This window comes from Aythya ferina (genome assembly GCF_964211825.1).
Source record: "Aythya ferina genome assembly, chromosome: 12".
Lineage (NCBI taxonomy): Eukaryota > Metazoa > Chordata > Aves > Anseriformes > Anatidae > Aythya > Aythya ferina.
In genome coordinates, this window is record NC_140308.1 from 21364601 (window position 1) to 21390769 (window position 26169).

Below are 26169 nucleotides of genomic sequence, written 5' to 3' on the forward strand. Positions count from 1 at the left end.
GTTAACTGAGACTAAGATTTGGCAGAGCTTAGTTGTGTGTCAAATGGATTTGATTCAGACATGGGGATCAATCAGGCAAATTTTATTTTAGTAGAGACCCCCCCAAATTTTGAAAGTGCAGCTAAGGGTACAAAAATAGAATGCCCATGATTTGATAGGAGTTATTTTATCCAGTAATTTGTATTAACAGTTATATTTTAATTTCAAGCCCACTATAAATTTTAACTCTTCACTCTGACTTACCTGATTTTCAAGGGTAATCATACTGAAATCAACACATATTCCAGACTTTAAGGGCAATATTACACTTGTTTAAATTACTCTTTCCTGAAATTCTTGGGCGTATCCTTTGCTATTGGCTCTGATTTGCCTGTAAAATTCAGGCACAAACTTGGTAGTGCCTGAGAATGATGTTTTTCCCAGCAGTGTAGGTGCACTCCTTTATGTGAACAATATGTGCATGCAAGAAATTGAGGCTGGAACTAACAAAAATGCATCTTGTTGCTCTTTCTTTGTGGCTGTCATCTTCTGTTATTTTCTATCTTTCCAAATGAGAGGAGAGGGAAAACCATGGTAGTCTCATTGCATATGTTTTACTGCCTACCAGTTTCAGCTATATTTTAGTAGAGCATTCTGCAATTAAAAGGCCTTTGTTTTCAAGACAAAGAAGATTCTGGATTGGCATGATTGAGAAGCTCTTTTCAGAATTTCCTTTTCTCAAGTCCCTTTGCTTTGTTTATTCATCTCACACCCAAGTGCACCCAAGTGCTAAGAAAGGAATAATCTGCGATTTGCCTATTTTATACCTTTGAAAGCTGACTACTGAGTTTACTTTCAGTAAATAGAAATAGCTGTTTTTCTTTATAATGATATAACTGTGATTACAACATTTGCCATTTCATTAGGGCTTCCTTAAAACAAACTTGCAATAATTCTGTAGCAGCTTATTAACAGAAAGAATTACTACAACTTGTAGAGTCTGTGCAAGTTGAGCATAGACCTGTAATTCCTGTGAAGCCCTTTTCTTTTTAATGAGTTATTCTTTAGTATTTACATAATTCTCTACATTCTTAAATTTAGGTAAAGAAAAGCTTCACACGTTATACTGTAGTGGTTAGTTTATGCGTTAGTTGAGCTGTAATTAACTTGTTGAAGGCTTAGAGCTTCAAAAATAAATGAAATTATTTGTTCAAAATGCCATCAAGTCTGCTTGAAATGACATTTAAATTACATAATGTAAATCAGTTTGACCTTTAAGTCCTTGTCATTATTTAGTGACATTTCATACAGAATAAATTGTTTGCAGGTTGGGCAGTGTGGTATGGAGCTTGGCGGAAAGCTATGGAAACAAATTATCCTTTCATTTTATACTTAATTTGTTCAGACATTTGTAAAAATTGCTTCATTTTTCTATAATAGAGAAGTGTCATTCAGCGGTTTGAAGCACATTTGCTGCCTTGGATACAGACCACAGCATTTAGTGACTGACGTAGGTAACAAGTATTAGAGAGGGATGCTTGCATGAAATGTAGAAATTACCCTGTACCTGAAAAATATTAGTTAATTGTCATGTCCCCGTCTAGTGGTTGTTTCAGAAGATAAAAGCTCAGTAGCAACTACCAGTTAAAATTCTTTGAGATATAACTAGAGCTTAGAATCACATGAAGGTCACACTGGTTGTTGGCCTGGGAACTGTTGGAGCTGGCCCGGGTAAAATATGGGCAGTGGTACATGTAGGTCTTCAGACACGTAAATCTGAGTCTTGGGGAAACATCTACCTTCACCTGGAATACCTTGTTCCCAATTCCATCCAGGACCAAGGCCTGTAAGCCAATTTTTTGGAAACCAAGAGAAGATCATTGGATTGCTTTTAAAATACAGCAGGAGGGAAAATGGTCAAAGCTCTTTACGCCCAATAAATAAAGAATGCACTGAGCTGTATTTCACCCCTCCTGGGCAAGAGGTATTACTCTTAGAAACGGGAATTGAGCCTTGTGCATCTTCTACATTTTGGACAAGCATTTTAACCAGTGAATAATGAAAAAAGGAAACTCTCGCCATTTCCTGAAGATTTCTTTTGTAAGAAAAGAGGCTGTAGGCTGCTTTTGTTTGCTTATGAGTTAGTTGTGTTTGTTTTGTTTTGTTTTTTTAAAAAAAAGTTTGATTATGCAAGTTTGCTCTTGGACACTTCAGGAATCAGAGGTGCCAAATTGCCTGGATGAGGCCAAGTCAGGAGATAAGTATTGCTGAGCTATAAAACTTGAACTAATCTGGAACTGAAACAGACTTCGCACAGTAACACAGACATATTGAAAGCGTTCAGAATCATCATTTTCTATTTAGGTGTCTTAAGCTCTCTGAAGTTCCCATGTGAACCTAGTCCATGTGTTTTCAGCTTAGTCTAAAGAACTGTGCTTCTTGCAGATGAAACAGTGAATCCTAGCTGACAGCCTGTCAGTACCATTACATTTACATAATATTCTAAGATGAATTGATTTATTTTAATAAAACATTTACTTCATGACGCCTAATGACTTTCAATGTTTTAAGTAAAAGAAATTTTAAAGGAGATAAAATATTTGCAGAATTCCAAGTGAAGCTACTTAAGAACTAGTAAATCAGTAAAGTTAAATTATCATATTAAATTATCATATCATTATTATCATATCTCTGCCCGTCCCAAATGAGATCAACATAACAATGCAAGAATTTGTAGGAAGGGTTTGTAGTTATTAATTCATTGATAAGCATAATCTCTTGCAAAGCAATACTAAAAGCTAATACTTGTCTCAACATTTTCAAGCCTATCATTGAGCATAAAGATGACTGAGTTTGTAGCTGCAATTTCAAAAGGCTCCCTAAGCACACCCTGAAGTGTCACACTTCTTTGACTACCATAGGTGCCATGCATGCATGCATTTGAATTTTAGGCATCTATTCATGTTTCCTCAATTTAAAATTAATTGGCTTAGTGTATGCTTCTTTCTGTTGTTTTAATCTCTTCCTAGAACATCCCTTAGTTATATACCCACTAAGGGCTGGAAACCAGTTAAGCAATTGGCATACTATCACCACTTTTATTAGCCTTAAATTATAGTAGCCTCTCTTGCCTGGCATATTTAACACTTTTCTTCTACTGTGTCTTAATATATTTAGGTTCTAAACTTGTAGGGGGAGTATGGGCAAAACAGTGCTTTCCTGGGGAGGTGTTTAAACAATCCCAAAACACCAGGACTTATTTAGGTAACAATTCTAGGCATTGGTTTTGATTTTCAGATGAGATCACTGTATCAATAATCCATAGTATTTCTGTCTGACCTCTTCCTCCACGCTGCATCCCCCTGATCCTGCAACAGGAACCATGCTTTTTGCAACTAGGGTGACTTTCCTCATAACTTCTCTCCCACAATTGCTGGAATAGGAAGATTGATGTGTGTGACACAGCAAAATTTTCATTCCATATGAATACCAGGAACAAGTTTTTGCATTCAGATTATCTGCTTTATGTAGAATACCTTGCATCATATACAAATGTATGTCACAATAAATTTCCTGATTTTTTAAAAATAATTAGGATGTAGAAAATTATGAATATTGAGAGGTTCTATGAGCCCAAGAAACACATGACATGTGGAATTAGTTAACATTTTCAGGATCATGTTTTCCCTAAGTTTCCTCATAATGCATTTGTTATTTACAGTTCCAGAGTATGTATTTATTATTGAGATTTATTGTACACTTTCAAGTGTACATCATTAAAGGAAATATTGGACTTTAAGGCCTCATATTTGAGAAAAAACATGGTTGCTTAACAGTTTGGTCCCTGAATAATGAAGACACAAAAATGTTTTTCATTCCATTGGATCTGTAACAAGTGATGCAAAAATACCCCCACAGAGACTTCCTCAGACTTATCAACATTTGTTTAGGTCAAACACTCCAAACACAGCAGTGTTTGCTGGAAGCATGCAGCTATTAGCAGGAGTCAAACTGTGCACTGGACGGACGTTAACTAATCATCCACATTATGAGGATAAACATCTGAGAGAGAGAACAAAACAGGTAAGAGTATTGCAATTGCTTAAGCTAATTCCTATTCATGTCGCTGGCTCCATTCAGGAAAACACGTACAATCTCTAATGGCATAGTGCAAGTGACATCATGTGCTTATGCATTGCTCTAACTTACTTTCAGATACAGTTCCAGAATATAATTCCATTTGTGAAACTCAGTGCTTTGGGCATCTGCTAAGTCACTTCTGACAGCTGGTATGTCTGAATAACTGAACTAGATGCTCAGGCTTGTTCTGAACAAACTGTTAGGTACTGTTGCCATTTACAGATCCTGCTGCCCAGTTGGACCACTCACATGGAGCACTTTCTGATTTGCCCTTGAGTTCCCAGATATAACAGCACATGACATTTTATATAGAAATTTTATATAGAAATTACCTTGAGAAACTCTACACAGGGGGGATTGTTTTAAACTATCCTTTCCTATAGTTTAGACATTCTGAAAGTTTTACAGGCATCTACCAAGGCCTTTCTGAAAACAGCAGCAGTATCTTCCAGTTCCATAGCCAGCAGCAGCACTGTTGTGCATTACAGTATGCATACCATCTTGTAGAGACTGTAAATGGATACTGAATAAAGATGGGTTGTTGGTTTTGTTGGTTTTTTTTGTTTGTTTGTTTGTTTGTTCATTTGTTGTTTTTTTTTGTTTGTTTGTTTGTTTTTGAAATACCTATCATGTGGATTATCAATCTCATTTCTTCCTCTGGTTCAAAATAACAGAATCATGAAAGAGCAAACAAATAGGTAGTGATTATGCACTTACCTTATGACTCAGTTTTCTTTTATTATAGATTTATCAGATCTATGCCAAGAGATCTCCTGAAGATGTTTACAGAATACTGCAATCCTTTGGCACAGACTATGTGATCCTAGAAGACAGTATTTGCTATGAAAGAAGACACAGTAGAGGCTGTAGGTTACGTGACCTGCTTGATACAGCTAATGGTCATGTAAGTATTTCATACAATATTTATACAGAAAATATTTTGCTTAGCTTCTTGTTGAAGCTCAGCTAGGATTTGGAGTAGTTTCGGTTATTTCCAATTCATCATAAGTGTAGCAAGTAAAACCTAATGGAGCTTTTAGACATTCTCAAAATTGCCAAATTGAACCCTCCTTGCTTTTAATAGTATTTGATGGAATTCAACCTATGCAAAATAAGCAATCACTTGTGCTGAGCATCAGATTAACAGAACACAAATAATGCTCCCTTTCACAGGGTAAATCACTTCATAGCTTTGGTTCCCTCAGGGAAAGTGAGCAGTTGTATTACTCTGTTGTGCAAGTACAATTGTCAAACATTTCTAGAGCTAACATGGAACCGTAGCAGACCACATAACCCAAAGCAGATATTTGCCACTGACAAGTTAGCATTTTGAGAAACAATGATACTGTAAATCTTACTGGTTTCATGTTACTTTCTTCCTCTCACTTGTTTCACACAGTCACTGTTAACAAATCTGGCCAGTCTAACCCTGATTGTATCACCAAGGTTGTTTTCAGTTTCTTGTTATTTTATAAATCTTCATAAAGCTGTTCAATTTCATTACAGATCATGGATGGTTTGGGAGAGAGTGAACCTGATTTGAAGCCTTCCTTGTATCCTCGCTTCTGTGAGGAAATTAAAAAAAATCTGCCTTCTTATACTTTACGCTTCATTAGAGTGTTTCAAAACAAAACATTCCATGTTTACAAACTTGCTAAGTATAAATAGCATTTCCAACAATGGCTTCAAGTTCATTATTTTTTTTAATGGCAGAACCCACATTAGAAAATACAGAAGTTTACAAACATTTCATGTTTGTGAGACATTTTACATTGATGGTTTCTTGTTTGATTTTTTGTTTTAAGACAGTTTTAGTTTTGATAACATTCTTGATGTTGCCAGAATTGTCAATGATTCATAAATGCTAACTGGGACCATATTGATTATAAAATCTGACCTTTGAAATACCTGTGAAATTGTTTTCAAGTTGTAACCAGCTGAAAGACGCACAAAATGAGCAGCCTGCATGACCACTGCAGAATAGCTAGCCTATGAAGTTCTGCTCACCGTTTTGGATTTTTACTATAAAGTTACAGAAATGCAATGAAAGTAGGCCATGCTACTTCTATACTGAGTATGTGTTATCTTTGTGAATCTTTAATTAAAAAAATAGGGTTTAATCTTACAATGTGATCTATTTTGACAGATCCTTATGCTCTTTCAGTGCCTCTTTTTTGAATTCATTGGGAATGTATGTGGATACGAGTTTCTAAGCTTGTGGGTGTGATTGCAGAATCAGCAAACAAGTTTAAAGAATAAAACTTTAATCGTTGTCCTGCATTTTTAGTGATAAAGAAACATACTGTTTTATAACATTATGCATATAACGATGGAGTGTTACCTATTTCTAGTGAGAGTTAAGGTTGGAGCATGCCTGATACATGTTGCATGTATCCTTGTAAAATATCCTTGTAGAATGCTCAGGACAAACAAAACACGAATTTCTCAGCTTGGACTCTTGCATTATTTTCTGTATGTAGTTTATGAACTATAGGGGAGCGATTTTCTCCCCACATGAATTCCAAAAGTAAGATACCAAAACTGAACACTGCCAACCTTACAGAAGAAACATTCACCCCTAAAATTGACAGGAACCTTAAGTATTTAAATATGTTTGGGTATTAGAGCTTTGCTTTACATTATTCCAGTCACAAGGCCTTTTATTTTATTACAAAAATCAACGTATCCTTGCTCTTTAGCCTAAAATACCACAATTTTTTTAAATTGGTTTGGAAGATTGCGTGAAAGCAGTCCTCAATCCTGTGAATTTGTGATTTGTTTGTAGTCTTTGTCTTTTTACCAGGCTAGAATTTCGTGGATTGTATTGACTTTGTAAATGCTCAGTAGATAATATGTCACTTTTACTGTGTTTTAGGGCTGCTTTGGTTTTATATTGAAATTAGAGATTAAGTCTGATTAAAAGTCTAACGGTACTCCAACTTTAATTAGACATCCACTGGGATCATTTGTTTCTTATGAAAAACAGAACTGTAATAATTAAGCATCTCTAGTTGAATTAACATTTGAACACCTATAAGAGTGTTCGTGGCCTGTGCAAATAACTCTGTTATAATAATTACCACTGCAATTAATTTCTAATGATGGGAAACTTAAAGTGCTACTGATAGCAAATTCCACATTTAATTTAATCAAGATGTGTAATAAGATTAGCTTCCAAAACTAGCCTGTGTTCCAATGCCAAATGATTTAAATGTTTTCCCTTTTCAGTTGTACTAAGGTAAATTACTGAAGAGATGGAGATGGTTATGTCACATGCTCAAACAATTTTATATTCAGTAAATACTCATTAACAGTGTTCAACATCCTTCTATACTTCCATGCTAACACAAAAAGAAAGCATGCTTTAATCAGACTGTATTTAAATCAAACATTGACAGTAGCTAGACTGTTAAACTGTGCAACTGAAACTCCTGAGTAAATTCTATCCTGTATCTCTTAATGAGGTTGGAGACCACTGCAGTTTAACATAATACAATAATAAAACACTTTAATCAGTATTAAAACTTTAATTAGACTTGTAATGATGCACGCCTGTTCTTGCTGAAAGCATGGGTCAGTGAATTCCTCAATAAGTGCCTTACAGTAATTGAAAACAAGCAAATGTAAGGTAAAGTGTATTTAGGCTGTACTGTCTTATTTTAAAATGTGGTTTTATCTTTCTTTAAAGGTGCAGTAACTTTCTTATGAGAGATTCCAAGATCCAGTGGTACCCCAAGATTTTCACAATTTATTTGTAGGTAACAGCTCTGACTAGAAGTCCAGGCTATAACAATTATTTTAAGTAGACTTTTTTCTTCAAAAACAGCCTGTGATTTTGCCACAAGAGAAATAAAAATATAGAAAATAAAAAGGTCTATTTGTTTTTTAAAATAAAATCCAAGCTACCTTTGTTCTTGGGTACACATAAAAACCACAACTCTCCTGATCCAGAACTACCACAGTAACAATTTTTTGCATAACACTAATATCCCCCAAAGTAGCACACCAGAAACTTGAAGCATTAGATTCAAACCACTTTTGAAATTTTTGCAGCTAGCAGTCAATAAGGCCAGGTAGTTTGTGACGCTTCCAAGCTATTCCAACACTTCTGTATTTGAAAGATTTAAGAGGAAGGGTGTATTTCAATGACCGTGTAATAAAGCATTCAGAAGAATGATCTTTTTAAAACAGTAAAATAGAAAATGTCAAGAAACAAAAACACCTACCAGCTCTGAGGAAAGGTACATACACTTGTCAACACAGCACTCAGACAGCAAGCAGCTGCTCCTCTGCCCCAATTTAAAGGCTTGCCCGCCACAGCAAGGCATGCTGGACATGGCGGCCAGTGGTGTTGGCCAACCTACTGGTCTGTGGGGACTGGTGGTACAGAGGGCTATGCTTCCTGTTCCTAGAGGTTGTCTCTAAATCCAGGTGATTTCTAGGAGGTACGTGGTGTTTTACTTGACTGGATATGTTCTCTACTTTCTGTGTCTTACTATGGTATATATTTACTGCATTATACATGTGCATTTTTTTTATAATAACTTCACCTGTTCCTGATCTACATCATCTTGATGCACCTTATTTCCAAGCAGCTGTAGTGATATCACTGTTTCATAGTATTAAGTATGATGCAGCCCCATGAACAACACTCGTGGCAATGCACTTACCAAAATCTGAAATAACTAGCTATGTGAATGACACCGTCATGATTTCATGTGTGTTACATATTGTCTGGAAGGACTCAAGCTGTGCATTATCAGTGGAATGGTTGGCGTTGAATGACATTTTTAGATCACAGAGGCAAAATGTTATCAAGTGGCTGGAATGTTTTTAGGGGAGAAAAGCCTTTGAGGACCATAAGTATATTTTCATTTTGTTTTTCACAATTCTGCTGGTGAGATCTAACATAGTTATTTTATATGTTGTTGTAAAGAGATGTAGTGACTCTTGTATACTAAATAAATTGAGTAATTTGAAAATCAGATATTTTTGTTTTTTTATGGTGGGATTGATTGAGAAAGGTGCTGTTAGGGAATCTGCTGTATTTCAGTCCATATGAAGGAAAGGAAAAGATTTTTCAGCAGACAGGTTTTGAAGTTCTTCTGACTCCTTGGTTTACATTATGTAAAAAAAAAAAAAGTGTAACTATAGTTACAAACGCAAGCAACTCTGAGGGTTGGCTTGTTTATTTGTGTATGTATGATTACAAATCACAAATATGCTGCAATTGGGGAAGTAGTTAGAGGAGCAACTTCAGCTTGGCTTCCAAATTGCCTGTTTGGGAATGGAAATCGGAGACATCTCAATCAGAGTAACTCTACAACTATGCTGAGCAACCCAGTTCCTCTAGTGCAAAGTCACCATGCTACAAGAATTGTGGTCTGGCTTGCTTTTACTCCCACCCAGTGACCATTCAAGTATTTCACAGATGGTCTAAGCACTTAAACAATGTTGAGCTCTCCATGTCACAGAATACCCTATAATCAGGGCACTTTCCTGGGAAGGTAAACGTTTATAATTTTTCTCAGAAGCTCAGAAATGTGTTTAAATGCAGTGGAGTTGGAGCAAAGCACTACTGACTCCTCTGTTTATTGCATTCTGTTGCAAATCTCAACCTTTTAGTCCTGTGGGAATGAATTAAAATAACAGGGTAGGGAGGAAGAGAAAGGAAAACAACTGGAACTTTATGAGATATATTAGTCTCCATGCCATTTGTCCTGCCTCTTGCACCTGACACTGTTAACCATCCACCTTTTGTAAGTGTCCTGTTGCTTGTGGTGAATGTAAGGCTCAGAGCAGCAGGGCATACTGCATGTCAGCTTCTTAGCTCCCTATTCCCAGCCAGAGGGTTGATTGTAGAGTAAAGCCAATGGGGAACACAACTTGAGTAAATACTGAACATAAAGTTAGTAATTTCCTTCTCAGAATAGTGGTCTGTCTGTTACAAAAAGCATTCATATCTGAGAATAGTGCTGGCCTGTAGCCCCAGCAAGCTTGCAGCCGTCTGTCTGGAAAACTCAGAGATATTAACAGTGCGTACCTAAAGCTTGAGTCCACATGTCAGTCAGAAGCAACTGCTGCCTCCCTCAGCTTCTCTTCAGACAGAGAAGCATGCACGTTGTAGTCCGTGGAAGTGTCTGATCAAAGCTGAGAGGGAAGTAATTCAGCAAAATCCAAGCTTCAGTCAACCTTAAATAGATGCAAGGAAGAGACACCATATACAGAAGGCGTATTTATTACTCATACGGTGCTTTAGATACATATGACACTTCACAGGGAAATGAGATGACAGTCCTTGCCCCAAGGAGCTTACAAGCTAAATTAAATGAAAATGACCAAAATGACAGTCTGTCCATAGTTGTGGCAAGAACACAAGGAATGCACATACAATTAATGCTGTCTGGGGAAATGCTAGATTTTTTTTTGTGCTTTGCAACTGCTAAAGTAATGAACTATAGACTCTGACATACCTGACTTGTGAACATGACACGATACTTGAACCTGTGTTTCCTCCCAGGTAAGCATATAAGTAAAATCATAAAATCACAGCCCATGTACTGTCTGTGAATCAGAACTATTAGACATGGGTAAAAATGGCACATAGCTGTTCCTGATGAAAATGCCACATCATCTGAAATTTGTAGCCATTAGTTGATGGAGTGTTCAAGGTTATTCGAAGTGTGTCACAAATGCATGCACAAAGAAGATCCTGCATGGACATTTCTCACTTGGACAACATGCAAATTAATCCAACCTATAAAATGAAAATAAAAGCCAGACCTCCCAAACAAGCTACTTGTGTAACTGTAAGCAAAGCTATTTTAGTGGCTTCATTTTACAACACCTCATATGAATGGTGCCTTCTTTCTTCCAAATATTTTCTATTAAAAACAAACAAACAAACAATAATAGCTGAACATTAAACAGTCTGAAAAGAGGATTGGTAATTTAGAAGGTATTTCACCCCTAGCAACTGCTGTTATTTCCTCCCTCTCTTTGTTCCCCAAACAATCATGATTTTCTACTAGCATGTATCTGAGAGCTGCATTATTTTGTGCTATCATACTGCTATGATACATTAGCAGCCAGAATAGTTCCTGCATAATTTTTGAAAACTACCATCTTTTAATTATTAACCTTTTGGCAGGATTTTGTTTATCTAGAAATAAACTTTTTTTTTCTGCATTAAGGTAATATCAAGCTCTTTGAGAGATGTTGTGTACATGAGCTAACATAAGGAACTCTCAAAGAGCCCATTATTACCTTAGTGACAGAAAAAAATGTTTATTTCTCAGGTATTTTATGTGAATATTTTATGTGAATATCGCTCTTTTTAGGTACCTCAAGGGAGGCTGTAGCGAGGTGGGGGTTGGCCTGTTCTCCCACGTGCCTGGTGACAGGACGAGGGGGAATGGGCTTAAGTTGAGCCAGGGGAGTTTTAGGTTAGATGTTAGGAAGAGCTTCTTTACAGAAAGGGTTGTGAGGCATTGGAACAGGCTGCCCAGGGAAGTGGTGGAGTCACCATCCCTGGAAGTCTTCAAAAGACGTTTAGATGTAGAGCTTAGAGATATGGTTTAGTGGAGGGCTGTTAGCGTTAGGTTGGAGGTTGGACTCGATGACCTTGAGGTCTCTTCCAACCTAGAAAAATTCTGTGATTCTGTGAATCACTTAAGTAGTCCGAGTTGTGTCTGAATTCTTTCCCCTTACTTAATATCCCCAAAAGTAAATGTCCAGAATGACCAAAGACAAGCTCCTGCTACTAAATACATCAATTAAGTAGGAATTTCAAAAAAAAATAAAAAATAAAAAATAAAAAGAAGGGTGAGAGCAGTAGTACACAATTATTGAAAGTAAGCAGCAAGAGCATGAAGTCCTTCACACTTGCTTCCAAAACTCTGAAAATAGCATACCTGGTAATCTACAGGTCTTCTGCATCTGTATGCAAGTACAATTCACTTAGTTTCTCAAACTTTGTTCCCCAGTCTTTAATGTCATCATACACTATACCCTCATCCAGGTCAGAGGAGCTCAGGGCACTGGACTGCTAGCAACTGAGCCTTCTCCTTCAGTGTAAAACACTTGCAGTGAGTCACAGGGTACAGCTTGGTGGTGGTGGTCAGCATTTCTAACAACATCTGACAAGTACTGACCAAAGTCTGCACTAGAAAAAGAGAGTTTTGTAGGCACCGATGTTTTTTGGTCTGCTCCTGCATGCTTGGGGACGCACCACTAAAGAAGCTGTTCAGATTTGTTGCCTTTTCTTTCTTCTTGCAGAGGAAATAGGCTGGGCTGGTTTGAATAGACACCTGCAGTTCTGCCATGTTGTATGCATCCTGGAGTGAGAAACCATTCACGTTAAATTTATTATGTTCTCTATAGGTCCCCAAATTCCATGTTCTATTGGACATCAACAAGAAACAAACAATCCTGAGGCAGTCTGTTTAGTGTGAACACTACACAAGGATTGACTTGTTCAACCTACTCTGCCACCTACAATGAGCTATAAGAAAGCAAAAAACCACCATGCACCCTGCATTGCTACAGTCAGGTTAAAAATCAAGTCTAATTTCCTATTAGAAGCCAAATAAGAATGACAAAAGTCCCAATTTTTGCTCTGAAATTCAGATCTGAGTGTTTTTCATCACTAAACCCTGACACTGTGTATAGTACCAAAGGTAAGAAAATACAGTTCAAAAGTAGCTATTTAAAGTTCAAACATCTACTATAATTTCTCTTCAAGATCTATCAATTTGGAGTAATTGCCAATTATCAAGTGGCATGATTGTAAAAACCAAATAAGAAGGATATTAATGTTATTATGATATTAATGTTTATTTTTATTAATGATATTAATGTTTATTTCAGGTGCAGTAATTCAGCCTTCTTTCTTGTCCCAGTATATCTACTCTCAGCTAACATTCCAAAGACAAAAGTCTCTGTTCCACATAAATGTACCTTTGGGATCCTTTTGTTAAGATAACATTATAATATACCTAAATTATTGTAATTCTGGGTGTTGGTTGTTTTTTTAATTTAGACAAACAGTTAGGTATTAAAAATACTAGAGTACTGGAGCTGCAATCCAAGCAATTACAAAATCTGAATAATCTGAATATAGAACCTATAGACAGAGGCTTCACTCAAAACATTTCTTCAAGATGGAGTAATAGCCTCAGATTAAGATCATCAAGTCATTAATTTAGTTGATTCAACTGCTTAATATCAGAAGTGTATTTTAAGATCTCTCCAGAAGTAATTATACTTGTTGTTATAAGTTGCCCCCTTAATTAATTTTCAGAGAGCATTGCATTAATAATAGAAAGGAATTTATTGAGTAAGCAACAGCAAGCAAAACAGCGCTGGGTGGCTGGGGAGTCTCGGCTCCACCAACGGCGCGCACCTCACCCCCACCAGGGTCCCTTTTTATATCTTGGTAATTCTGGGATTACGCAGCACATCCTGGTATATTCTGCGACTGCGCGCACTGTTGCTAGGGGGTCGTCTCTGTCCCTCTGGTGGTCGTGAAGATGAAGGCCGTAGTCTTCCTCCGCGTTGTGGTTCAACTTCTTTTTTTTTATTTGGTCATGTTGGCCCAGCGTGAGACAGGAATGCAGGATGTTGATACACTAGTTTAGCAACTTATCAGGAGATGGTTACATGAACTTTGCAGCAGTGTCTTTGAACAAAAGAGGCAACTGAGATGCAGAAGGAGAGAAGGGGAGGGGGTTCTCTTTTTGTTACATTAAGCAAAAGAATTTTCATAGTGTCTAGCCAAGTATTATACATCTTACTTCAGCAGGGAGCTTTTGCAACTCCTGCTCCTCAAACGGAACTCCTTGTTTTATAATACAAAAGACAATGAACAAACATTTATTGTGTATTACACTTGTCATAGAGTAACTGTGTATTTCCTTAAGCTATAGACCTTCTGGGTGCAAAATTGCAAAATGCTGCAGAGAAAGTTCATCTTACTAAAGAAAACAGAATTTATGTATATAGCTGTATGTATCACATGGAAAAATGCACCTGTATTTAATATTCTCACAGTAATTTATCAAGAAATTAAGGACACTCTACAAGAATGTTTTCTCACATGGCCTTGTAAAACACTCTTAATATGTTATTACTAAAAATTCTTGAAGATATGTTGCATTTTGGGACACTTTTGTTTTCTTTAGCACTGGCTTTTTTGATCTGTCACATTAATGCCCTGACAATTATTTCCTCTGCAGTGTCATGGCACCTTTTGAACCCATGAAATTAACTAGTTCAAAGAAGGCAATGCATATTTTTAACATGGCAAACATCTGTGGGTCAGCAAATAATCTATTTAAATTATTCATCTGTAATACCTGCAACTTCCTCTCAAAGTTATGGCTTAAAACGCTGTGTAGAAATCCCTAAAACAGTTTCTTCCACAGCTACCCCCATATACATTAAGGCTTAAATGGAGTACCAGAATTTCTTAACAAGTCAAGTCTGAGTAACTCTGAGGCCTTTGAGAAAACTAATATACAGAATAGCGGACAAAATACTCTAACGAACAGTCTCTAAGAATAGACAGCCTACGTCTGTGGAGGAATGGTTAAGTAAAATAGGACATGTGGATGTTGGGCAGTTAGGAGGCAATGGGCTAGTAAAGTACTGTACTCAACTCACATGAGTCTGGGCACGTACGCAGCTGGCTGAGAGCCAATCAGGCTCAAGGACACGATGCCCTTGGGCGATTGGGAAAGTCCCTAAGGCGGGATGGTGGCTAAAAGAAGGAGGAACTACCTGAAAAGAGCAGGAAATGTTAGCCAATCCTGAGCTTAGTTTTTGCAATATGTATGAGTTGATTATGTTCGAACTAGATAAAAGGCGACTGAACTATCCATTAAAGTTGAAGTTTATTGTTCACTCATATTGAGTGTCTGTGTCTTCCTTCCGTCGACAACATACGTCTAAGGAGAACAGTTCATGTTAGGCTCTTTCAAACCCTCAGTGCTACAGCAGCAATTACGGGAGTACCACAGCATCTCCCAAGTCATGAAACCAAGGACATCAGCTGTTGGTTCTTCGCTTCTAAACTCACACTATAGTAATTTTAAATATGCATATAAGATCACTTGCTTTGAGAGCAATCAAAAATTGATAGGCATTTATCTCTGCTTAAAAAACATAAACTCTTGTGTACAAACCATTGCAAATAATTATCAATTGCAGTAATGAATCAGCAAAACAAAGACTAAGGTCCTCATTTTAAAGGAACAGCATAATACATATATTCATTAGCATGGTGAGCCCGCAGTCCCCTTGTAATAGTAACATAACACAATGATCCTTACTTGGTCTTGTTCCCCACCCCCTTCTTCACTGTAGTTGAGGATACTTTCTCTGATGTCCTCCAAATCATCGTGATGGGCCGATACATGGTATATGCCTCCATTCACACTCTGAAGTGACTCTTCCAGCGAGCCCACAAGAATATAGCACTGAACAGAACTGTGTAAACACACAGGAGTAAAACAACATAATTCAGAAATAAATATGACATTTACATAGAGAAATACTGCAGTGTGGCTAAGACAGCAGCCACTCTTAATGAGGACTGCAGCAATGGCGTGCCATCAGAACCAGTAAGGCTGTAGTTTTGTGTTTCTCAACACGTTTGATTTTTTGCACTCTTTGCATACTTGTAGTTACAAGTGAATACCAAAGATACAAGAAAATGCCTTTAGAGAGTATCTTAAAATACCCTTTAAAGTACAGCTTTGGAGTTAGAAGCTTAGCTGACTGAAGAACTGAATGCCGCAAGTGGTGTTCAGAGACCCATTTACTGTAGTTATTAAACTTTTTAAGAGAAACTAGGTACAAAGGGATAACACATAAATAACAATGAGTTGAGAGTCACAGATACAATTAGACAGAAATGAAGCATAGGAAGACATGAGACTAAAGAGGAAATTACTATACATACTACTAGAAAAAAATCAGGCACGTTGTACCTTTAGCATCCATGAATATAAACACTTTTCTCAAATGCTTAGGTGCATTTTATACACAGAGTTATAAAACGTCAACATAAGATACTGAAAACTATGTAAATAGAAGCTTATGTACCAGTGTGCTACAAACTCTATAAAATAGATGATCATTCATAGTAAGACCTTAAACTATTGGGTACCATTAACTAACACTGCAGTGAATTAAATGGACGGGAAGATCCTACAGAGCACCCACTGCAGAGTGCAGTTCTATAAGAGCACCTGGATGAGCTGAACTGAAATCAGTGTACACTGAGGGCTATGCCCTGCACTGTGCTGTGCAGCTACGCTTTTCAAGCTGAATCAATGCACTTGAGATAAATATTTATTTTTTCTTCTTCCCCCACCCCCGAATTACCAGAACCACAACACACGAATTTTTACACATGGTAATTTTTTGGCGGTCATTTAGCTTAGCTGATTTTTAGATATTTGATATCTTTTAATGTTCTACATCTCTCCTATTCAATTATTGTGACTGCTAATAATAAGCCAATTCTTAAAATGAATATAGACCATGTTCTAAGACATAATGGATTCCAAACCTGAAGGATTCCTCCTGAGGATAGTACCTCTTTCATACAGATATCAACACTGTAAGTTCCTGCCTGATTCTCTGCTCAACTAGAAATGAATTTATGATCTCGAGCTGTCACTACACGTGGTTGTTATCAAAAGCATGTGATATCAAACCAAGGTGAAGCCACCCCAGTATCACCTTAATTGCAAAGTGGTTCCATGTTTGATTTTCAAAGATGTAGTCTAATGTCAGAGAAGCAGTTTTTTTCATCTACTGGAAGCTAACAAATTTATACGTAAAACTGCATTAACTTATCATTTTATAAGTGCATTACCGGTTTTTTGGAAGCTATATATGAGAAAGGGCACTTGAAATCTTGAGAACAGTGATTTTATTAACAATTCTCCTGACAAAAGTTGCAGTTGTGTGATAACATCATAGTTAACCACATCTATTAAAACTTTCATAACAATGCACACCACTTGGTTAAAACCAACTCTTTCTAACATAATTTAGACCTGAAAGATTAGAAGGTTTAGTATATAAAGTTCTTGTTGGTTTCTCAGCCAGACTCAGTCAAGCACAGGTAACAATACAAAACTCACATCAAAACTGCTATGACACAGGGAAAAAAAAAGTCCTTTAACATAATGATCTCCTATCAACATTAAGTAACTCTGATTCCAAAAGATGCAAGAACAGTTAGCTTCCCACGTTACTTGCTATTCATATTTGCACAGCAAATATTGTACCCAGCAGACTTGGGGAAAGAGATAGTATTTCATGTAGCTACAGATCAATTCAAAATAGTCTGCAAAAAACTTTCATACTGTTACTATAACTTCTGACCTCAACTTAATAAAAACTGTAAAAGCTACAAGAAAAAAACGTGTCCTGACTTCATGAAATTTGAATAAACAAGAACTAGCAGATGTGATCCTTCCTGAATAGTGAGATCTTTCTTTTTCACTTCTTTCTGAAACCAAATACCTGAAAACAGTTCAAGAAGCCAAAAGTGGCTGTCAGTTGTGATACAACTGGTTAAGGTGCAAGAAACTATTCTTGTCTGACTAAGTACATTTCTATCACGCAAGGTGTTTCTCCTGGACTGAAAAAATCTGTTTCATGATCAGTAGTATTTCAAACTGCTAATTTTGTAGCAATTTTTCCTCATTCTGTTCAAATGAATTTGCTTCCCGCTATGCGTCTGAAGAGTTCCTTAGCAAAGAACTGAAAATCTGCATAAAATAAACTGCAAACACTTTCCACAGCTATCAAATGTTGATTCACTTAGGAATATATGCACATGGGGATGAGAAATAAGTTTGCTGATGGAGCTGAAAGCATGGCAAAGAGTCAAAGGCAGAGTCAAGTCTCCATTAGGAAACATTTTTTTCAGCAGGAGAATGAGATGATGACTATTCAGGACAAGATGGATAAATGAGTTCACCAAAGGTAGTACAATATGTAGTTGCCATAACTACCTAACAGTGCCAAAAAACAAATGCAGATAGCAAGCATGAACTAAAGGTCAGGCTTGTGTCCTTGTGAAAGATCGCCAATGTGATTTCACAGTTACGTCCAGTATAGCCATCAGGGCAGTGACGTTGGAACGTGGTTGGTGACTGCGAGATGCACGTACCATAGTTACAGGGCCTTTTAGCACATGCAGTGTAGACACACCGTCTACCAGAGACATTATCCATGATCATGTGTCCTGGAGGGTAACTGAAAAGATGAAGGCAAAATGAAACAATTAAACTTTGAGAAAAGTAGACATGAAAGAATATTAATTTATCATTTAAGTCTTATGAATTATCATTTAAGTCTTTAAAACAGTCTTCGATGACTCTATGTAGTTTCCAAAGTAGCTGCTATAAGTTACTTGTCTTAGAATAATTATAGGACTGTAGTCTTTTCTAAAGCAGTCATACAACAATGTGCTTCACAACTTTAAACCCTTACAGCTGGGGCTTTCAGAAGTCAGGTAGTTCTGCTGGCTTCTGCAAGATTATCCATATGAAAAAATAGTTGTATTAGGGCCATGGTCTGCAGTTCTGTTTCAGCAGGACAAGCTAAGCTATGTTCTTTGTGTTTCCACTACAGTGAATTTCCAGGGAGAAAAAAAAAAAAAATCTTCCTTTGTGTGGCTTTGTGTGGCCAGTGCCAGTCAGTAATGCTTCAGGTGTACATTTTCACTGCACAGCTATCTTGAATTATAACTGAAGTGGTTGTCCTAAACTCAGCCCCAGGCACACAGAACTCTTAGCTTAATATGGTTCTTCTAATTCAACTCAAGAGGCCTGTAAGGGAACAAAGGTCATAGCTTAAGATGGCATAAGAAGTTAGATATTAACATAAGAAAGCACATTTACATTGCACAGCACAACCTTCAATTGAGACAGGCAGAAGAAATCATTGCAGAATCAGTGGAGACACTGCTTTGCATCATCTAAGGTCACTACCTAAAAGGAGAGTGTTCTCTAAGGAACCTGATACAATGCAGACATCTAGCTCAGTGTTCTACTGCAGTTTGACTGATTTGGTAAGATTGTCAGTGACAGCCTTCAAGTTGCACACTTCTCCAGCATCCACCCTTTCCCATCTGAATCTGGAGATATTCATTTCCACCACTTACTGGCATTCATGCATCATCCACAAATCAATACAAATAAATTCCTGGTTACAAGGGTTATTCCTGCAAGCCTCTGAAGAACAGCCTTCTTTGATGCTTTGGGCACTTAATACTGACACCAGCTCCTTTGTGTGAGTATCCAGTGGGATCCTGTAGTTATTGAATCTGACATCTTTCATACATCCAGAGGCAAGACACAAACAGATTATTTTACAAACCCTTGTAAGCTGTAAGCCTTGACATAATTTACATTTAACAAAGGACCCAGGCTACCAAAGTTTAAATCTAGGACTGAATTTACCTAAGCTTCCATAGTATTGTCCTCCATTTATTGATCAAGATTCAAAATGTCTTCTACAAAAACCAAGTGCTGCTGCAAACCTCTATCTTCTTGTGTTCAAGACAGCAGAATATGTACCACCCCTTCACTGTGTTTTCAAAAGAGAAGTCCAATCACTGTGGAAATTTGCTACGTTCTTCAATGAATACCAGTATAAATTCGGCTTGGTTGATTTGTAACTGTAGTTTTCAGCTTAACTTTAAAAAAGAGCAAAAAATAACAGGCTGAGACAGCTTTGCATCACTGATAGAAATCTTGTACAGAAGATGTGTGGCGTTCATTTTTTATGTATGAAATGCCTCAGCATGAAAGTATATACCTTGATGAATTAAGTACATTTTACAAATTCAAGACCCTTAAAGTTTCATATGCTTAACAGCAGCATTAATTGTACTAATTAAAATGATCTTTGTGTAACCTCTTAACTTCTTTAATCTATTTACTTCAAAACAAATACTACTAGTCCCACAAATAAAACTTCAAAACACAGTCCCTAGTTCTCATCGTAAATTACAATTATGGGAATACTTCTAGTAAAACAATAGAAAACTTTTTTTTTTTCTAAAAAACTTGTGATATGCTTACATTGTAAGTTGTAACAATAAACCTTCATTTTCACAGGTTGATATCCTGAACAGTGAGATCATGAATTCCTTACCTTGAAAACTCTTGTTTAGATTGAATGTGTAGGTGTCAATCACAATCTCTTTGTATATTCCTGCTGCTTTCAGAATTTCTCTCTTCCCACCTCCTTCATAAAGGCGAAGAGTAAATTCATTTTCATTTCTGTCCAGAGTGATATGATGCCATTTGCCATTATCAATGTTGTAGGAAGGAAGCCTCACAGAATAGTCTCCATCACCCAGTTTATATGAGACCACTAAGAATCCCTGAACAACCTTGTGGATAATTAACAAGGTAGTAAGAAAGAAAAGAGAAGTTACCACCTAACAGTTTATGTTGATCTGTAAATGTCACATTACTTGAAATAAAATTTGTACGTAGCCATCGATCTAAAATAAAGCATTTATTTAAATTTAGGGTACATTTACACTGCACATACTGATACGACTGCAGTATAATATAAAGGTACTTCAGGTACTACTGAACTAGATAATCTAAATACTGGTAGCTGTGTACTCAGAGCAGTATGTAATTCATTCAGAGCAATTCTACCCTGCTTCTCTCTTTGACAAATTTACAGTGTTCAGATGGTTGAGAATCTGGTGCATCACTTCTACACTGACAGCCCAAGCCAACTTAGCTCAAGAGGTAACACATTCAGTGGTATATATAAAACAAACAGGATGTAATTTTCAACAACCAACAATATTAGAACTGCAACAGGCAACTTTATTGGCAGAGTCTGAACTATACAAAACCAGTCAATTCTGGCCATGGCTGAACAGGACACCAGGGCAGACAGACTACTCATAGTGTTTTGCATAGCAAATGCTACTTCAGCATCACAGGCAATAAATTCATTTTAAATCCAGCAGGATTTCATGATTGTAGAGTCAATGTCTTAAGTGAAGGATCATAATGTCTTAAGTGAAGGATCCATAAGCATCTTTAAAAAGAACTCCAAGGGTTTTTGTGCTTGGCTTAAGGTTTTTGGTTCTATTTCCAACTCTTAGACTAGTTTCTCTGGGCTAGGTATAGGCTGAGATTGATTTAACTTTATGCTGTTACTGTCTGGGATGACTTGCTCACCTGCAGGGTTATATGTTCATCCTTATTTCGAGACAACATGCTTGTGATGACACTGTCAGGCTGCCGTGTCCTAATCACAGCTTCAAACTGTGTCCTGCGGGCAGGCACGCTGATGGGAAGTTGATAGCGAATGGTACTTCCTGGCCCAAACATATATTCTTTGGCAACTAAAAAGATAGGGGATAAAGACCTTTAAACCATTCTATAGGGAGAAGGAAATGTTATTATTTCCATTATTTTCATAACAATTAGAGTTGAAAGGAAAATAAATGATTATAGTGCAAAGCATGGAATCCATGAGACATAACTTGTACATGTCCTTTTTATCTATTTCCACAACTTCCCCACTCACTCTCCTACTTCTTCTTCCTCTGTAAAGAGGCAATTTCCTTCCTAATTTGATCCTGCTAATGATTCTCCTTACAATGTTCACAGGATGACAGCAGGAAAGCAGAAGCTCTGACCAAGACAAAAGAAGAGACTGCAGACAAAATACCTCAACCTATTTTCACAATCTGGTGTTTTTTAAGTCATCTTTTGCTGTGAACGTGGCTCCATATGGGCTAAAGACATTAAAGAAGGATGCTATACTGAAAACATAGATCCCTTAAGGCAGTAGAGTCTATTTCAGACATCATCAGAGCAGTAACTTACGATTCCAGTTGCGTACTACTTCTGCACAGTGTGTGGCACTAACACACTAGCATTTAAGTTCTAGGTTATTCTGAAAGTGTAAATAGATACGAATTCAAAAAATCGTAAACAGAACAAAGCATTTTTTTCACTGTTTCTTTGACATGCAATTTCCATTACACGGTAAATGCACAAACACCTTCAGAACTAAAGAAGTGATCTAATACCGAGAAAGTCATTATCTCACAGAATCACACAGAATCAAAGAATTGTCTAGGTTGGAAGAGGCTTCCAAGATCATCTAGTCCAACCTCTGACCTAACGCTAACCAGTCCTCCACTAAACCATATCACTAAGCTCTATATCTAAACATCTTTTAAAGACCTCCAGGGATGGTAACTGAATGACTTCCCTGGGCTGCCCATTCCAATGCCTCACAACCCTCTCAGTAAAGAAGTTTTTCCTAATATCCAACCTAACCTCCCTTGGTGCAACTTTAGCCCATTCCCCCTCATCCTGTCGCCAGGAATGTGGGAGAATAGTCCAACCCCCACCTCACTACAGCCTCCTTTATGTACCTATAGAGTGCAATAAGGTTGCCCCTGAGCCTCCTCTTCTCCAGGCTGAACAACCCCAGCTCCCTCAGCCGCTCCTCGTAGGACTTGTTCTCCAGGCCCCTCACCAGCTTCGTTGCCCTTCTCTGCACCTGCTCAAGCACCTCGATGTCCTTCTTGTAGCGAGGGGCCCAAAACTGAACACAGTACTCAAGGTGCGGCCTCACCAGAGCCAAGTACAGGGGGACAATCACCTCCCTAGCCCTGCTGGCCAGACTGCTTCTTATACAAGCCAGGATGCTGTTGGCCTTCTTGGCCACCTGAGCACACTGCTGGCTCATATTCAGCCAACTATTAACCATCACTCCCAGGTCCTTCTCTGCCTGGCAGCTTTCTAACCACTCATCTCCCAGCCTGTAGCACTGCTTGGGGTTGTGCCCCAGGTGCAGGACCTGGCACTTGGCCTTGTTGAATTTCATACAGTTGACCTCAGCCCATCAGTGCAGCCTATCCAGATCCTCCTGCAGAGCCTTCCTACCCTCGAGCAGATCGACGCACACACCTAACTTGGTGTCATCTGCAAACTTCCTGAGGGTGCACTCAATCCCCTCATCCAGATCACTGATAAAGATATTAAAGAGGACCGGCCCCAGCACCCAGCCCTGGGGGACGCCACTAGTGACCGGCCTCCAGCTGGATTTGACTCCATCTACCACAACTCTTTGGGCCCAGCCATCCAGCCAGTTTCTAACCCAACGAAGTGTACGCCAGTCCAAGCCACGAGGAGCCAGTTTCTTGAGGAGAATAATGTGGGGAACAGTGTCAAAAGCCGTACTGAATTTAAGGTAGACCACATCCACAGCCTTTCCCTCATCCACCAAGAGTGTCACTTTATCATAGAAGGAGATCAGGTTCGTAAAGCAGGATCTGCCTTTCATAAACCCATGCTGACTGGGCCTGATCACCTGGTTGCCCTGCAAGCACCACGTGATGACACTCAAGATAATCTGCTCCATGAGCTTCCCTGGCACTGAGGTCAAACTGACAGGCCTATAGTTCCCCGGGTCTACCCTCCGGCCCTTCTTGTAGATGGGCGTCACGTTTGCTAGCTGCCAGTTGACTGGGACCTCCCCTGATAGCCAAGACTGCCAATAAATGATGGTAAGCGGCTTGGCCAGCTCCTCCGCCAGTTCTCTCAGTACCCTCAGGTGGGTCCCATCCGGCCCCATTGACTTGCGTACATCCAAGTACTGTAGCAGGTCACCAACCATTTCCTCATGGATAGTGAGGGCCACATCCTGCTCCCCATCCCCTTCCACCAGCTCAGGGAACTGGGTATCCAGAGAACAACTGCTCTTGCCACTAAAGACTGAGGCAAAGAAGGCATTAAGCACCTCAGCCTTTTCCTCATCTCTTGTAACTAAGTTTCCCCTCGCATCCAGTAAAGGATGGAGATTGTCCTTAGTCCTCCTTTTTGTGTTGATGTATTTATAAAAACATTTTTTGTTATTTTTAACAGCAGTAGCCAGTCTGAGCTCCAGATGAGCTTTGGCCTTTCTAATTTTGTCCCCGCACAGCCTTGCAACATCCTTATAGCCCTCTTGAGTGGCCCGCCCTCTTTTCTAAAGATTATAAACCCTCTTTTTTCTCCGAAGCTCAAGTCACAACTCTCTATTCAGCCAGGCTGGTCTTCTTTCCCTGATGGCTCGTCTTTGGGAGCTTGGGGACAGACCGCTCCTGAACCATTAAGATTTCCTTCTTGAAGAGTGCCCAGCCTTTCTGGACTCTTCTGCCCTTCAGAACAGCCTCCCAAGGGACTCTGCCAACCAGTATCCTGAACAGTTCAAAGTTAGCCCTCTAGAGGTCCAATACAGCAGTCTTACTGGTCCCTTTCCTGGCTTCTCCAGGAATGGAGAACTCTACCATTTCATAGTCACTCTGCCCAAGGCAGTTTCCAATCACCACATCTCCCACCAGTCCTTCTCTGTGAAGAGAAGGTCTAGTGGGTCACCTCGCCTTGTAGGCTCACTAACCAGCTGCGTCAGGAAGCTATCTTCCACACTCTCCAGAAACCTCCTAGACTGCTTTCTCTGGGCTGTGTTGTGCTTCCAGGATATGTCTGGGAAATTGAAGAACAAGCGCTGACGATTTCACAACTTCTGCAAGCTGCCTCTAGAATTCCTCATCCGTCTCCTCATCTGGTTCAGCAGTCTATAACAGACCCCCATCAGCATGCTTGCCTTGTTGGACTTCCAGCTGACCCTAACCCATAGGGACTCAAAGTAAGCTTTACAAGAAATTGTTAAAAATGGACAGCAACTACACTGAAACATGGCTTTACACAATTCAAACATCAGAAACCAACTCAGCAAGCATTACTTGTAAACATTTCAAGTTCTCTGCCTTGTAAAATGACCGAGCATTTCTGCATTGTAAAATGAAATGTAATTTTTATATCAGAAAAAACAGACTTCACCTTTATCACATCGATAGCCATAGTAACCAGGCAAACAGTGACAAGCAAATGATCCCCAGGCACTCTCCAAGGCACTTCCCATGAACACCACAGGAAGATGACCCCATGGTCTCACAGCTCCCATCCGTAAGTGTAGAGCCAGGGAAGCTATTCAGGGATTCTGCAGGAGATTGAAGGTCATATACCTTCAAGAGAAAATTGTTTCACACCAAAATATTATTTTAAAAGTACTTACATTTCATTCTTAAACAGAAATAGCTGTACCACATTTGTCTGTTCTTCATTGTTTAAAACACTGTTTGCTTTTTGACAGTGAGATTTTAACTTATTTTTAGTGAAGTCCAATTTCTAAATATTAAACACCAAGACCATATTTTGCTTTGAATAAACTCAACTGACTACAAAAGCAAAAAAACACTAATATTTCCTAACAAAGCAGACAGCTGGTATAAATATACCATTATACTACTGCCATTCAGAAGTTCCCTGAATGGGCAAAGTAGCTTGAAAGACATCTGCATGAAGTAGGGAGATAAACAAAGGTAGAGTTTTTAGCTCACAAAAACACCTGTTTGTGATTAAGAAACATTTTTTCCAAGGTAGTTATTCTAATTATGACAGAAAAATCCAGAATTTCCTTGCATTTTACACTGATGCACACAGGCCTTGAGTGGATTAATGGAAGCAGTAATTTCAGGTATAATGAAAATATACTACAATTTTTAAAAATAAATGTTCTCCATTGCTAAAGCAAAACATTACACTTCTCTTACCTGAGTATCCAAGACGATATTGCGCAAACAACCAGTAAAGTGTTTGTGTAGCAATTGTAGGTAGGAATATAACGATTCTTTTACACCATCCAGCTGAAGAACATGGTTCACATTCAAATATCTTTTAAAATGATACGCATAACAAAAATAAATGTGAATTTACCTTCAAACACAGGCATTACATAATAATACAGATAAACATCTAGAGTGCATTTCCAGTGAACAGAGGCTCTCTACAATAACAGAACTTTATCTGCTTCTTCCTCTGAAATACAATCAGTCAGTGAACAGAAACTCTGGCCCTTTAAAATTAGGGGTAATGTATTTTTCAAACATGACAGTGAAGTCTACTGGGAATTTAACTGTGGGATACTTCA

At 38.3% G+C, this 26169-nt stretch overlaps 1 protein-coding gene and 1 pseudogene across 9 annotated transcripts in view; one reads left to right on the forward strand and one right to left on the reverse strand.

Moving 5' to 3' along the window:
• DPY19L3 (dpy-19 like C-mannosyltransferase 3) overlaps positions 1 to 9101 on the forward strand; it is a 35223-nt gene extending 26122 nt beyond the window's left edge. For 6 of the 8 annotated variants that reach the window (XM_084533089.1, XM_084533088.1, XM_084533087.1 and 3 more), the window contains 3 exons: positions 3930 to 4062; positions 4865 to 5023; positions 5626 to 9101. In XM_084533089.1, the coding sequence (XP_084389215.1) occupies positions 3930 to 4062; positions 4865 to 5023; positions 5626 to 5787 (454 nt within the window). In that variant the 3' untranslated portion in view covers positions 5788 to 9101. The remainder of the gene's footprint in view (positions 1 to 3929; positions 4063 to 4864; positions 5024 to 5625) is intronic. The other 2 variants (XM_084533091.1, XM_084533090.1) reach the window with 1 other exon arrangement.
• Positions 9102 to 11783: 2682 nt separating this feature from the next.
• LOC311443145 (neural-cadherin-like) overlaps positions 11784 to 26169 on the reverse strand; it is a 64269-nt pseudogene continuing 49883 nt past the window's right edge. The window contains exons 26-33 of the transcript XR_014698936.1: positions 25793 to 25913; positions 25020 to 25204; positions 21357 to 21523; positions 20302 to 20542; positions 19307 to 19487; positions 18153 to 18396; positions 15450 to 15606; positions 11784 to 12455 (exon numbers count right to left, since the gene is read on the reverse strand). The product of XR_014698936.1 is annotated as a neural-cadherin-like (transcript). The remainder of the gene's footprint in view (positions 12456 to 15449; positions 15607 to 18152; positions 18397 to 19306; positions 19488 to 20301; positions 20543 to 21356; positions 21524 to 25019; positions 25205 to 25792; positions 25914 to 26169) is intronic.